The sequence below is a fragment of the Neovison vison genome, chromosome 6, assembly GCF_020171115.1.
Source record: "Neovison vison isolate M4711 chromosome 6, ASM_NN_V1, whole genome shotgun sequence".
Classification (NCBI taxonomy): Eukaryota; Metazoa; Chordata; class Mammalia; order Carnivora; family Mustelidae; genus Neogale; species Neogale vison.
The window spans coordinates 13,202,719-13,215,283 of NC_058096.1; the positions used below are offsets into that span (position 1 = coordinate 13,202,719).

General features: G+C 41.1%; 1 protein-coding gene across 2 annotated transcripts in view; it reads left to right on the forward strand.

The window, feature by feature from the left end:
• The window catches only part of TIAM1 (TIAM Rac1 associated GEF 1), a 202,566-nt gene that overhangs the window by 89,307 nt on the left and 100,694 nt on the right, over positions 1-12,565 (forward strand). For both annotated transcript variants that reach the window (XM_044251032.1, XM_044251033.1), the window contains exon 5: positions 798-970. In XM_044251032.1, coding sequence (XP_044106967.1) covers positions 798-970 — 173 coding nt within the window. The remainder of the gene's footprint in view (positions 1-797; positions 971-12,565) is intronic.

The window sequence follows — 12,565 nt, forward strand, 5'->3', positions numbered from 1 at the left end:
TAATTCTAGAAGAGCATTTTATAGAACATACTTGAGCTCGAAAAGCTATCATTTCTTGCCTTATCCTTAAAACACCTAAAGCTAGTATTATAAATGGCTTTCTCCAAGGGCAGAGCCAAGAAACCCAGTTAATTGTATCTCCTGGTTATACATCACGGGAGCTATCTGGAAGGGACTCCATTGGTTTTCTACAGTCTGGTGGGCCTCACACTGTGGAACTTGCGGTTCTGACCTGTGGAGCTGGGGTTCTAGCCATCCCCACTGGCCAGAGGAGCTATAAGAATGTGCTGTGTTACAGACCCCATATATCTGTAACAGAGCAGTCTAAAACAGAAAGTGAGGGTCTTAAAGAAGTTGAGGATGTGCATGGGTTGAGAAACTGGGATTTAAGAAATCTTTGCCTTTTGAGGTACCTGGGTGGCTCAGTCGGTTAAGGGTCTGCCTTTGGATTAGGTCATGGTTCCAGGGTCCTGGAATTGAGTCCTGCGTCAGGCTCCCTGCACAGCGGGAACCTGCTTCTCCCTCTGCTCCTACCCCCACTCATGCACACACTCTCTCTCTCTCTCTCTCTCCATGTCTCTCAAATAAAATCTTTAAAAAAAAGAATCGTTTCCTTTCTTTCAGTCCATCTAAGATTTCAGTACAAGCAAGGCCCCTTTCTGCGTATTCTCTGGGTTTCCACATGCTTTAATTTCCAGCCCTCCCCTTTTGGTAGGACACGAGCAATAGTTTCTACCACTGAATTCTCATTGTACAGGCACCGACCACTCACACGGACCCCTGTTTTGTTTTCTCAGGGTGCACACTCTTTTTCTACGAGAGCGACGGCAGGTCTGGAATAGACCACAACAGCATCCCCAAGCACGCTGTCTGGGTGGAGAACAGCATTGTCCAGGCTGTGCCTGAGCACCCCAAAAAGGACTTCGTCTTCTGCCTCAGCAATTCCCTGGGTGACGCTTTCCTCTTTCAGGTTTGTGGGGCACTTCCTTTTGGGACGTTTCAAACCTCCAAACCAGCCATCTTCCTCTCCGGTCTATGTGCCCCACACCCTGTTTTCCTTTCAGTGCTGGGTTTTATCATTTTTTCACTATAGAAACAAGAGTGATCAATGACAAAATACACATTTACATTGAAATGAGAGAACTCACCCAGAGTGTTCCAAGGGAAGCCCAGGGAAGGACGTGAGTGGACTTTGAGAAACTTGCCCTGTTCATCACTTGCCTGTTGAAGGATTTGTCGGTGTAATCTCAATGCCGTTCGTGTAGAGCCTTAGAAAGAGATGATGAATTCCTTAATTTAGAAATTATTTGAGCTGTCAAAATTTTGTACCATAATGTTCTCTTCTAATATTACTCATAAAGTAAAATAATGACATCCCAGAAATGACTAGCTATACCCAGATAATTTCTCTTCCTCATCTTATCAGAATTTGTACCCAGTGTTCTTGAAGTTTGCATGTTAATTGTGTTTAAAAAAAAAAAAATACTAACCTGCTAATCCCTTCAGGGTTAGCATTTAATTTTGTAGGGAATTATTTGGGTTTGGTTGGTCATGATGCACTCTACCAGAACTTTTGGTTGTGTTAGTTAGGAGGACTTCCTTCATGTGTTTCCATGATGCAGGAATTCCTCCAACTTTTACTATCTGCTTCCTACATGCTTCGCACAGTGCTTTTGAGAACAAGAAGATTTTGACATAGTTCCTACTCTTAAAATTTTCCCATGTGATGTGGGAGAAAGACATATGGATAGATCTTTGTAGAGTAGGAAAGCCCAACCATTAATGTTAAAGGGCGAATAAGGATGAATTGGTTGAAATGGATAGTGAGAATATTCCATGCAGAAGACAGATCTGGATAAAAGGCATAGAAAAGAGCAATAGGTTATTTCATTGAGTTTTTGGATCTGGCCATTAAGTTATTTCCTTTTGGGCCATTACAGTAAGAAGGTGGTCTTTTTTTTTTTTTTTTTTTGTGAATAGGCAGAGAGCATGTTTTTTCTTGCTTTAAATCAGTGACATAAAACATAAAGAAGAGTGTACAAAACATAAATGTATTGCTCAATGTAAATATGTACTACCACCTAAGTCACAAAACAAATTTCTAACACCCTATAAGCCACTCCCCCACCCACATACACAAATGCAGGCTACTAGTTGGGTAGAGGGAATATGTGTTTTATCATCCAAGCGAGGATACTTTTGTTTATCTGGGAATGTCATTTCTCCTTCATTTTTGGAGGATAGTTTTACTGGGTATAGAATTCTTGATTGACAGTCTAATTGGAGTGTTTTGAAAATATTATTGTACTGCCATCTGGCCGTGGATTCTGATGAAAAATCAACTTTGACTCTTAAGAGGATCCCTTGTATAGATGAGTTGCTTCTTGGGACCACCTGGCTGGCTTAGTCCATAGAGCGTGTGATTCTTACTCTCAGGGTCATGAGTTCAAGCCCCCAAGTTGGGGGTGGAGCCTACTTAAAATGAAAAACACATGAATTAGATGAGTTGCTTCTCAGTTGCTACTTTTTATCTTTGTATTTAAACAGTTTATCGTATGTCTCTAAGTGTTAATTTCTTTCTCTTTATTCTACCTGGCATTCATTGAGTTTCTTGGATGTATGGATGTGTGTGTCCAAATCACATTTGGAAAGTTTATGGCTATAATTTCTTTGAAGACTCCTCCTGTCCATTTCTCTCTCCTTCTGGGACTTTCATTATGTTTATATTAGTTGCATTTGATGGTGCAAGTCTCTGAGACTATGTTCATCTTTCTTCATTCTTTTTTTGTTCTCTTTCATGGGCTGGATAATTTCAGTTGACCTACTTCAAGTTCACTGATTTCTTTTTTTTGCCAGTTCAAACCTGTTGTCCAGCCCCTCTGATAAATTTTTCACTTCAATTATTCTACATTTCAACTCCAGAATTTGTATTTGGTTCTCTGAAAAAAAATTTCTTTAAATTTCTCTATTGATATCTCTATTTGGTGAGATACCATTCTGATACTTTACTTCTTTAGACATGATTTCCTTTAGTTCTTCGGATATATTCCAAATAGTTAATTTAATGTCTTTGTCTAGCAAGCTACCATCTGGACTTGCTTAGGGATGGTTCCTATTGACTGCTTCTTTTCTTGTGTATGTGCCATGCTTTGTTGTTTCTTTGCATGTTCCATACTTACGTGGTTGAAAACTATATTTTGGAGAATTTAATGTGGTGGCTCTTGAAACCAGATCTTCCCACCCTCACCCCCAGGGTTTGCTGATACTGATTGTTGTCACTGCTGCTTGTTTGTTAAGTGACTTTCCTGAAATCTATAAAATATTTATTCTTTGTCATGTGTGACCACTGAAGCCTCTGCTCTCAGTTATTTTAGTAATCAGCTTATGATTGGAGAGATTTCCTTAGATTCCTGGAAACAGACTTCTAGTCTTCCCCAAGGATCTCTATGTCTTCAGCACTCAGGGAGCTAATTAACGGCTCTGCCTTAGCCTTCGTGTCTGCTTGCACAGAGCCTCCAGGTCAGCTAGAGGGGTGAGCATAGGGCCTTCTCGGGGTTTTGTGGATGTGTCCACAGTCCTATACATGTATGTGACTTTCTAGATTCCCTGAACTATGGATATCTTATGAATTCATATCTTATTCCCCGGCTTTTTAAAAAAAAAGCTACCTCTTTTGTCTCAACTGTCATCACGGGCTCAGGCAGCGATGATATTAAACAGTTGTTGCTGATTATTTTTACAAATTCCCCTTGGGATAAAGGCCATCTGCACATGTGAGTTCTGAGGTAAAATAGGAACAAGTCCTGTGAATAGGGGTTTCCTGTGAACTGTCAGGTCAAATAATGGCAGTTCTCTGAGAATGGTGTTTTGTGGGAGCTCATCACCACCCCCCACCCCACCCCGCCTTCAGTGATTGCTAGACTGCTCTTTTTCACCTAATTGTGTAGGTAGGGAGTTGAAGATGGGAATATGGCAAGCCAGAATATCCTCAAAACTTGCTATTCTTACTGAGATTCAGCTATCACTTTTTCCAGTAGAAGTACCTAATGTTGTTACAGCAAGATCTAATTAGTTGCCAGAGCTCTGAAAAAATTGATTTTGACCATTTTTGCCAGGGTTACTGAATTTACAGAGGAGCAGTTTTTTTAAGGTCCTTACTCTCCCATTTCCACTGATTAAACTCATCAGGACACTGTAGAGAGTAGATGGTTTTGAGAGAGATACCAGCTTCATTAACAATTATGCCAGGATAACAGGTATAAATTACAGCAGGTTCAGGTTAACTGGGATGTGTAGCAACCTTTCCATAGGTGCATTTGGGTTGATCCCTATTTGGGGGAGGATAATGAGCAATGTTGTATTCTTTTATCTGTGTTCAGGATATGTTTGTCCACATTTCTAGTGGTGTATACCTAGGACTGGTATTGCTGTGTCATGAGCTAAATGTACACATTCAGGTTTAGTAAATACTGCTAAACGGTTTTCAAAATGATTGAAATAATTTATGCTCCCATCAGCGGCCTAGGAGAATTCCAGATGTTCCTTATCCTTGTCTAACACTTGTTATTGTCAGATCTTTTTTTATTTTTCATTTGTAAGCTATTTGTGTGAAGCTGAGTACATTTTTGAGGGTTTAATGACCAATTCAGTATCATTTTTGCTAAGGGCTTGTTTCAAGGGCTTATTCCTGCCGATTTTTCTGTTGGGTTGTCTCTCAGTGATTCATAGCAGTCTTTACATATTTTGTGTTTCAAATTCTTTTGATTATATGCATTGCAGATATCTTTTTCTACTCTGGCTAGCCTTTTACTCTGTTAAAGGTATCCTTTGTTTTACTGACTTTTTAAATTTAATGTATCTCATTGCTCAAATTTTCCTTAATGGGTAGTGCTTTGTGTATCCTATTTAAAAAAAAAAACCTGCTTTTTTGCATCTGGCATAGCTTCTTATTAATTATTTGGATATCTTATATATGAGGGAGTGCCTAACTGTGCTAATAATAACAATCAATAATAACATATGATAGCAGCAGCTGTCTTTTACTGAGTCCTTATTGTATGCCACCATCTGGAAAGTGTTTTACATTGTGAGTCACATATAATTCTTTAGAAAAATTTTTTCTTAACTTAAATATAGTTGATATACCATTTTCTATTAGTTAAGGTACACAACAAGGTGATTTGGCGATTCTGTACGTAAATGTAATTACCATTTGTCACTGTACATTATTACAGTATTATTGACTGTATTCCCTATGCTGTACTTTTCATCTCCATGACTTATTTATTTTATATAACTGGAAGTTTATACCTCTTAATCCCCTTCACCTGTTTCGTGCCCAAACACCACCCCACCCCTGGCCCCTGATCCCGGGAACCACCAGTTTGTTTTTGGTATTTATGAGTCTGTTTCTGGTTTTGTTAACTCATTTGTTTTCTTTCTTCAGTTCCACATATAAGCGAAATCGCAAGTCACATTTAATTCGTACAGCAATCAGTGGGTTGGATTGTATTATCTGTATTTTAACCAATTGACGTGGACTGTGTTTCCCATTTGGTGAAGCTCGGGCTTTTATAATGGGTAATAATTAGATGCCAAGTGACAGTTGCTGAGTGTTGGCTGGATTCAAACCAAGCCTCTCTTTCTCTAAAGTCTTTTAGTGTCTAAATATACTATTTACCCCATTTCTGTTACTATTTAAGAAGAACATGGGCAGGAGTCACTGACCAGAGTCAAAAGGCCCTGTTTCTCATTCTCAGAATTAAGCCACTCGTTGGGAATATTTCAGTATTTCGGCTATTCTTGGCTAATCTGATCGGTTTCAGGAGACTCTCCTTTTACTCACACGCTGCTGATGTGAATTCCTTTTGAAAGGAATGCCTTCCTGACCATAGAATTGCTGGTACAATCTAAATATCCAATAGGTCACATTGAATAAAATTCTTTGGTGGCAACATAGGACCTTATTCATGAAAACCTCTATGTCTTCTTGTTAGGGGGAAATTTTTATGCCACTTACGTGGGATAGAGCACAAAATGAACCTTTTCAGAAGAAATTGCTGCTGTTCAGGATCCATGAGGGCATTTTCTACCTTCTACTTATTGTAATCCACATGACTCTAGAGGGGCTAGGTTTGAAAGAAATCTGTGTGTGTGAGGGGTGAGGGTAACGCAAGGGAGATCAACCACGATTATGGAAATAATTTGTAGTTATTCCAGCCCTGGGGCTCAATTCAGGACGCACAGTTGACAGAGCCCGCATGCTGCTGATTTGGTGCTGTTTTTCAGATCCGCCCATGGTAAGGAGATTCGTGTTACCAGCGAAAGCAGAAAAGGGGTTTTGTGTGCAGGATGGGGTTGGGAATTTGCCTGAATATTAGAGCCAGTTTAGGTAGAAGAATTGCTGTGCTGTCTGCAAAGGGAGGCAATGGCTCCTGCATTTCAACTTTTCTAGAGATCTCCCCTCCAACTGGAAGCCGGCACCAGTGTCTACCACCTACTAAGTACAATTTCGTGTTGGGCCTTCCTCTGTCCATTACTGGTGGATGTTACAGACAGTTCCAAAAAGCTCAGGGGGTTTTATGGTAAGAATGATGCCTGATTGGAAACAAAATCATATGCAATGCCGTATCTCCAGAAGTGTAGAAAATCTCTGTCAGGGGTCACTGCCTTTCCATAGAAGGTTTTCTTATCATTTAGAAAATCACCTGTAGGAGGATATAGCATGGATGTTAAAAAGAGATTAGTGAAAAAGGAATAGTATTTACACCATTATGACGAATTGGGCATTAGATATAATATCCAAGTCAGATGTCTTGTAGGTAGCAAATGCTCTTTACCTGTTACGGTTCTCATTTTAATTATAAGGAAAAGTGTCTAGTGCCCTGTACTCCTCTTAAATAAGATCTTTACAGAAGGTGAGTGTGGCATTCCGGGGACGAGGCTAAGGCTTTGAGTGTTACTAGGCTCTTAGGCTCCAGACAGTTATTTTGAAGTACCACATCTGGTTCTGTGTAGACTTGATGAAGGTCATTGGCACACATGCCCTGAACCAGGGCAGCCAGATTAGGGAAAAATCTGGAAATCATCTTACACAAGGAGGCATCAAGAGGACTTGGTCGAAGAGACTCCAAAGGCGATTTAGCATCTTGAACTTGAGTAGATTAAAGTCTAGCCTCACCTTCAAGGTAGGCACTGTCTCTGCAGAGCCCCTGCTAGCTGGTCAGCCTGCCCACTGCCTGATGACCTCCATTCCTGGGAAGCTTGGAGCTCTTCAGCCATCTGCTTTGCTCGTTAGCTCCAAGATTTATCAAGTTCTTCGTTGTGTTGATATAATACACTCTTTATGGTGACTTTTGTCATTTGCCTTTGTTTCCATAGGTTTTCCAGGTCTAAAGCAATTCTTCCTCTTCTTTCTTCTAACCTTTTACATGCTTGAAAACAGCTCTTATCTGTCTTGTGCCATATTTTCTGTTCAGGCTTTCCTGTGGAAGGTTTCTGAGCCATTCTCCTACGATTCAGGTCTTTGGTGTTCTTCCTTGTAAATAGTTCTGGAACCCAACACCCTGTCCCCTGTGAGGTCAGTCCTACGCAGTCTGCCCACAGTTTGGTTCATGCTTCTTCCCATTTTCTTCACCACGCTCGTGTCAGTTCCTTAATTTAGTAGGAACCGCACCAAACTGTTGATTCATACTGAGCTTGTGGTTTATCATACCCACAACATTAACTCTTACAAGTTCTCTTCCATCTTATAATAGATGTTTCAAGAACTCTAAATCCAGAAGTTAAATATACTTCTTTGAAATCTTATGTTTGTGGTTTCTGCGCTTCTGATGAACTTGTTGAAATCTTCTTGGATCCTAATTCGATCTTCCCTCTTAACTTCATGCTCCTCTGCAGATCAGACAAACTGGACCTTTTGTCGTTGCTTTCTCTGTTGGTTTAAATGTGGCCTTAGTCTGTAGCTAAGTCCTGTTTTCCCATTGCCATAGATCATCTCCCTGCCTCTAGCTAGCCACTTTAGAAACACTTATCGTTGGTTTTGACATGGGTTAGTTGTGAAGGTGGGTGAACTCCTAAGATGTCTGGAGCCCCAGGCAGATTTTATCTATATAAAGAATTTGTCTCACCCCAGATCAGCTTCATCAACACCATTCTGGTGGCTCACCTCATGCAGTCTAGTGAAAGAAATACCAGATAGGCTGATGGGAACAACCCGCTAGGCATAGACTCATCCAGGAGCTCCTTAGCCTATCTTATTGATGCTACATATGGGATACAGGGTCAGAAAGCTCCCTGAAAGGGAGAAGGGAGGGGTGTTCCTCCCAGACCCTGTCCTTTTCAGGCATCAGAAGGGGTTTTACCAAAATACGGGACCCCATTTGCTTAGCTCTAAGGAGGGTATTGATGGAGAGTGTGGATGTTGAAGTACAAAATGAATACACAGGGCTGGTACTCACTTACGGCACATGCCCTACTATTATTGTATTCAGAGGTCTCCTCACGTATGTTAAATGTACAGTGCAGGGATATAATTGTGGCTGAGCTAGATTTTAGTATATAGTCTGTATACTATTATGTAATTTCCAAATAATATGTTACTGACCCTATTTGTCTTCCTTTTTACATTATTTTAAATTTGTATGAAGTCAATATGAGCTCGTAGTTTTAAAGAATTCAGTTAACCTTAAAAGACTTAGAGTGAAATTCTCCTCTTGTCCTCTACCTCTTCCCCAAGCCTCAGGTCTGTCCCCAAAGCAACTAGGCTCAGTTATTTTAGCTGGGTTTTTTTGTTCGGTTGGGTTTTTCTTTTTTCTTGTATTTACCCTTATTTCTCATTAACATGTTTACAGTATTTCTTAATTGACTTCAGACATCAGCTACTGACTTTCTGTGATGAAAGATGGATATTCAGCTGTATTATATATGAATTCTCTCCTTTCTTCATATTTATATATGGTTATGTGAACATTTAGGATTAAATCAATAATCTCTGTTATACTGTTAGGATTTTCCATGCTGCTGTGACCATATAAATCATATTAGCTGCTGGGCCAAGTAGGGTATCATCATTTTATATTCCTTTCTTGAACAACTTTTTGGGTTTTTTCCTATAGTTTATGCCTGCCTCTTGTTTTCTGCCCCATTTACTTATTTTTATGCTTAATTCGCAGTATTTTCTAAATCTCCAACTTATTATTTAGTCTCTTAGTACTATTTTGTGTCCTGGAGATTGCTTTTCCCTGGTCCTTTACCTGCCTGCTTCAGTCTGTCTCTTTTCCTGGCCTCAGGCATCGTAGTTACCCTGGTTTCCCCCTCATTACCGTAGTTAGATTCTTGGAATCTTCCAAGAATCTTCCAAGCTCAGATTCTTGCACATCTTCCTTTTTTCTCCTTCCTTTTCAGGAATACAGACAAATAAACCTGTGATAACTTCCTACAAAATGGGTTCATATTTGAGAATATCTTCATTCTGCCTTTTACTTGAATTATCTTTGAGGAATTTGGAATTTAGTTTGAAAATTATTTCCCCTTTATTCACTTATAGTCTCATACCAGTTGCATTTTGGATTATCTTGTGTGTGCTTTATTTTCTCTTTTGAAGTTTTAGGATAATTTTCCATCACCAGGGTTATGATTTCTCAAAGGGGTTTGCCTTCTGTTGAGATCTTAATTTTCTTTTTTATTCCTAAAAGCTCCTTTTCTCTCTCTTCCTCTCCCTTTCTCCCTCCCTTCCTCCCCTTCCCTCCTACCTCTCCTCCTTCCCTTTTCTCCCGTCCCACTCACCCTCCCTTTCCATTTTTCTCTTTCCTTCCTTCCCTCCCTCCTACCCTTCTTCCTCCTTTCTTTTCTCTTTCTATCCTTCTCTCCCTGTTCCTTTTTCATTGTAACCTGTGCATTTGTTTGTTTACAGCTTTAGATTCTTTTGTGTCTCTGTCTCTGGGGATGTTACTGGATTTTCAGGGAATTTTCGGGGCTTCATGCATTATTTCTCTTTCTTTGAGATACATTGGCTTCTGCGCGCTTTGGTCTCTGGCTTTCATGCTAGAGGCGTTCATCAAATGTCTGGTGGTCCTTGATTATCTGATCATATTTAAATGTGAGGTACCAAAAAACTGCTCGGATATTGTTTGTGCCATCTACGGGGGGCTTTTAAGCATGAACAGATGGTAAGACCTTTTTGTTGGGGGTGTCCATTTGACAGTGTTTATTGGTCTTTTCTGTGGGGCTCCTCGGCTTTGCCAGAGACGACTCCTGCCGTTGCCATCTTCTGGGCAGCCTTCCATTGATGATTCCCATTTGCAGTAAACAGTTCCTCCTTTTGTGCCCATCTTCCTAGAGTCTGGGCCCTCTCTTCTCCAAAGAATTTACCTTAGGTGGGTGAGGGGGTAGGGAGAGGCGGAAGTATGAGTTGGGGGGTGGTACCCAGTTTTATGACTTTGTGCAGTGGACAAGGAGAGCCTCATATTAAGTTCTCTTTGCAGATGGTAAAGATGGTACTGGGATACTGGGACACCTGGCTGGCTCAGTCCGTAGAGCATGTTACTCTTGATCCCGGTGTCTTGGATTTGAGCCCCTTTTTTATTACTTAAGGAAATTTAAAAAATGACAGCTTATTTAAGTCTTGTATAAATAAGATTTAAAAATAGAAAAAATAAAGACTTTCAAGAATTCACACAGGAGCTTCATTCCCTGCTAACCTCTTAAAAACACCTAACTTTATTCCCCTTTTCTTGTTTCTTTTTATATGGAAAAAAAGAAGTTCAACCTACTTGACAATTATTCTCGTGCCTCTATAAACTCAAATTATCTGAAATTTTAGTTTCCTAGATCTGGCATATATTCCCTAGTATTTCTCTCGTTTAAAATGAATTTCCCTTTTCCTGCCACTCACGTAAACCATTGATTATCTGAAATCACTGAGTATCCTCCATTCAGTTGGGTAATTGAAGCTGGAGCTATTTAAATACATAATGAAGCCCTGAGCTTCATCTTAACTCCGCACTCAAAGGGGCTCTTATGCAAAATGCATTTTTTGCTGATTATATTCCTCTGTTGGCAAGAACTTTGCTTATTCCCTTCACTGAACTTTGTACAGTATTTATAGCATCTCGAGAGGGCAAAGGAAGAATCAGGAAATTCAGTTTTGCTACCTGTCTGCTGCTGTTTGTTTAATAGAGGCAGATGGGTGTGGAGGAAATCACAACCGTGGTGACAGGAGTGGGGTTGGGGGGGGTGTCTCTCCTTCCTGCCCTTTGACCCCTGGATTCTGACAGAGGGCCCTTTAGTGGACCTAATGTCCCTAATCAAACTTGCCTGTTTCAAGAAGGCAATGCAAAGGTAGTTTGAATTGGTTGGATTGAATTGAATATGGTTTTGAAAAGCTTTTTCTAGCATGTCAGATTTTAAGTCCTGGGAAACAGTCTCTCAAGTTAGTGGTCTGCCGTGACCAGCTCTGCAAACTGCCGGGAACTGTTAACAGAGTTTTTCTGCTTAACTCAATGTTGACTTCAGTCAGGGCGGACCTAGCCCACCCTCTCCTGGACACATAGCTCTGGGTATGCCCCTGGGAATGGACCAGCCCTTTCACAAAGCTCGTTCAGGGACTGTGCTTCTTAGAAACAGACTCAGCTGAATGATCGAGAAAGGCAACGGCTGTGTTGTTGAGACGGGGCAGCAGGAGCGGAAGTTTTCTCTAATCGAACTGCCTTCAGCCACCAACAGGTTCCGGAGAAGGTTGGAGGCTTGAGGCATACTTAATGGTTAAAATGCCTGATGGATACATTTTCAATAAAGCTATATAGGCAGACTTGTCTCTCTCTCTCTCTTTCTCTAGGCTATGGGGCTTGGTGCTTTTGTGTATTTGTTTTTTGAAGATTTTATTTATTTATTTGGCACAGAGAGAGAGAGAGAGAGAGAGAGAGCAAGCACAAGCAGGGGCAGTGGCAGGCAGAGGGAGAGGGAGAAGCAGGCTCCCCGCAGAGCAGGGGGAGCCTGATTTGGGACTCGATCCAGGACTCCGGGATCATGACCTGAGCTGAAGGCAGACGCTTAATCAACTGAGCCACCCAGGCGCCCTTGTGTATTTCTCAAAGTCTTAATTGCGGTCAAGTACACATGACATAGCATCTTAACTGTCTATAAGTGCGCTGACATTTGGTGGCGTTCAGTACGTTCACACTGGGGTGTGTCCGTCAGCACCGTCCCTCTGCAGACTCTGCTCATCTTGCAGACCTGAAACTTGCAACACGAGCTCCCGCTCCCCTCCTCCCCGAACCCCTGGCAACCACCATCTTTCTTTAAATAAATTTCAGGATAGCTGCTCTGCCAAATTTAAATATACATCTTTCAAAGGCTCCTTCGCTTCTCGGCTAGTATCGGTCTTTCTTTCCACTTCTTCTTTTTTTTTTTTTTAAGTCATCTCTGCACCCAGCCTGGGGCTCAAACTTAGAACCCCGAGATCGAGAACCGCACATGCTCCATCGATCGAGCCAGCCAGGTGCTTCCACTTCCTAACGGGGATGCAGACATAAACTCTCTGGCATCAGAATGGGGGTGTGTTGCC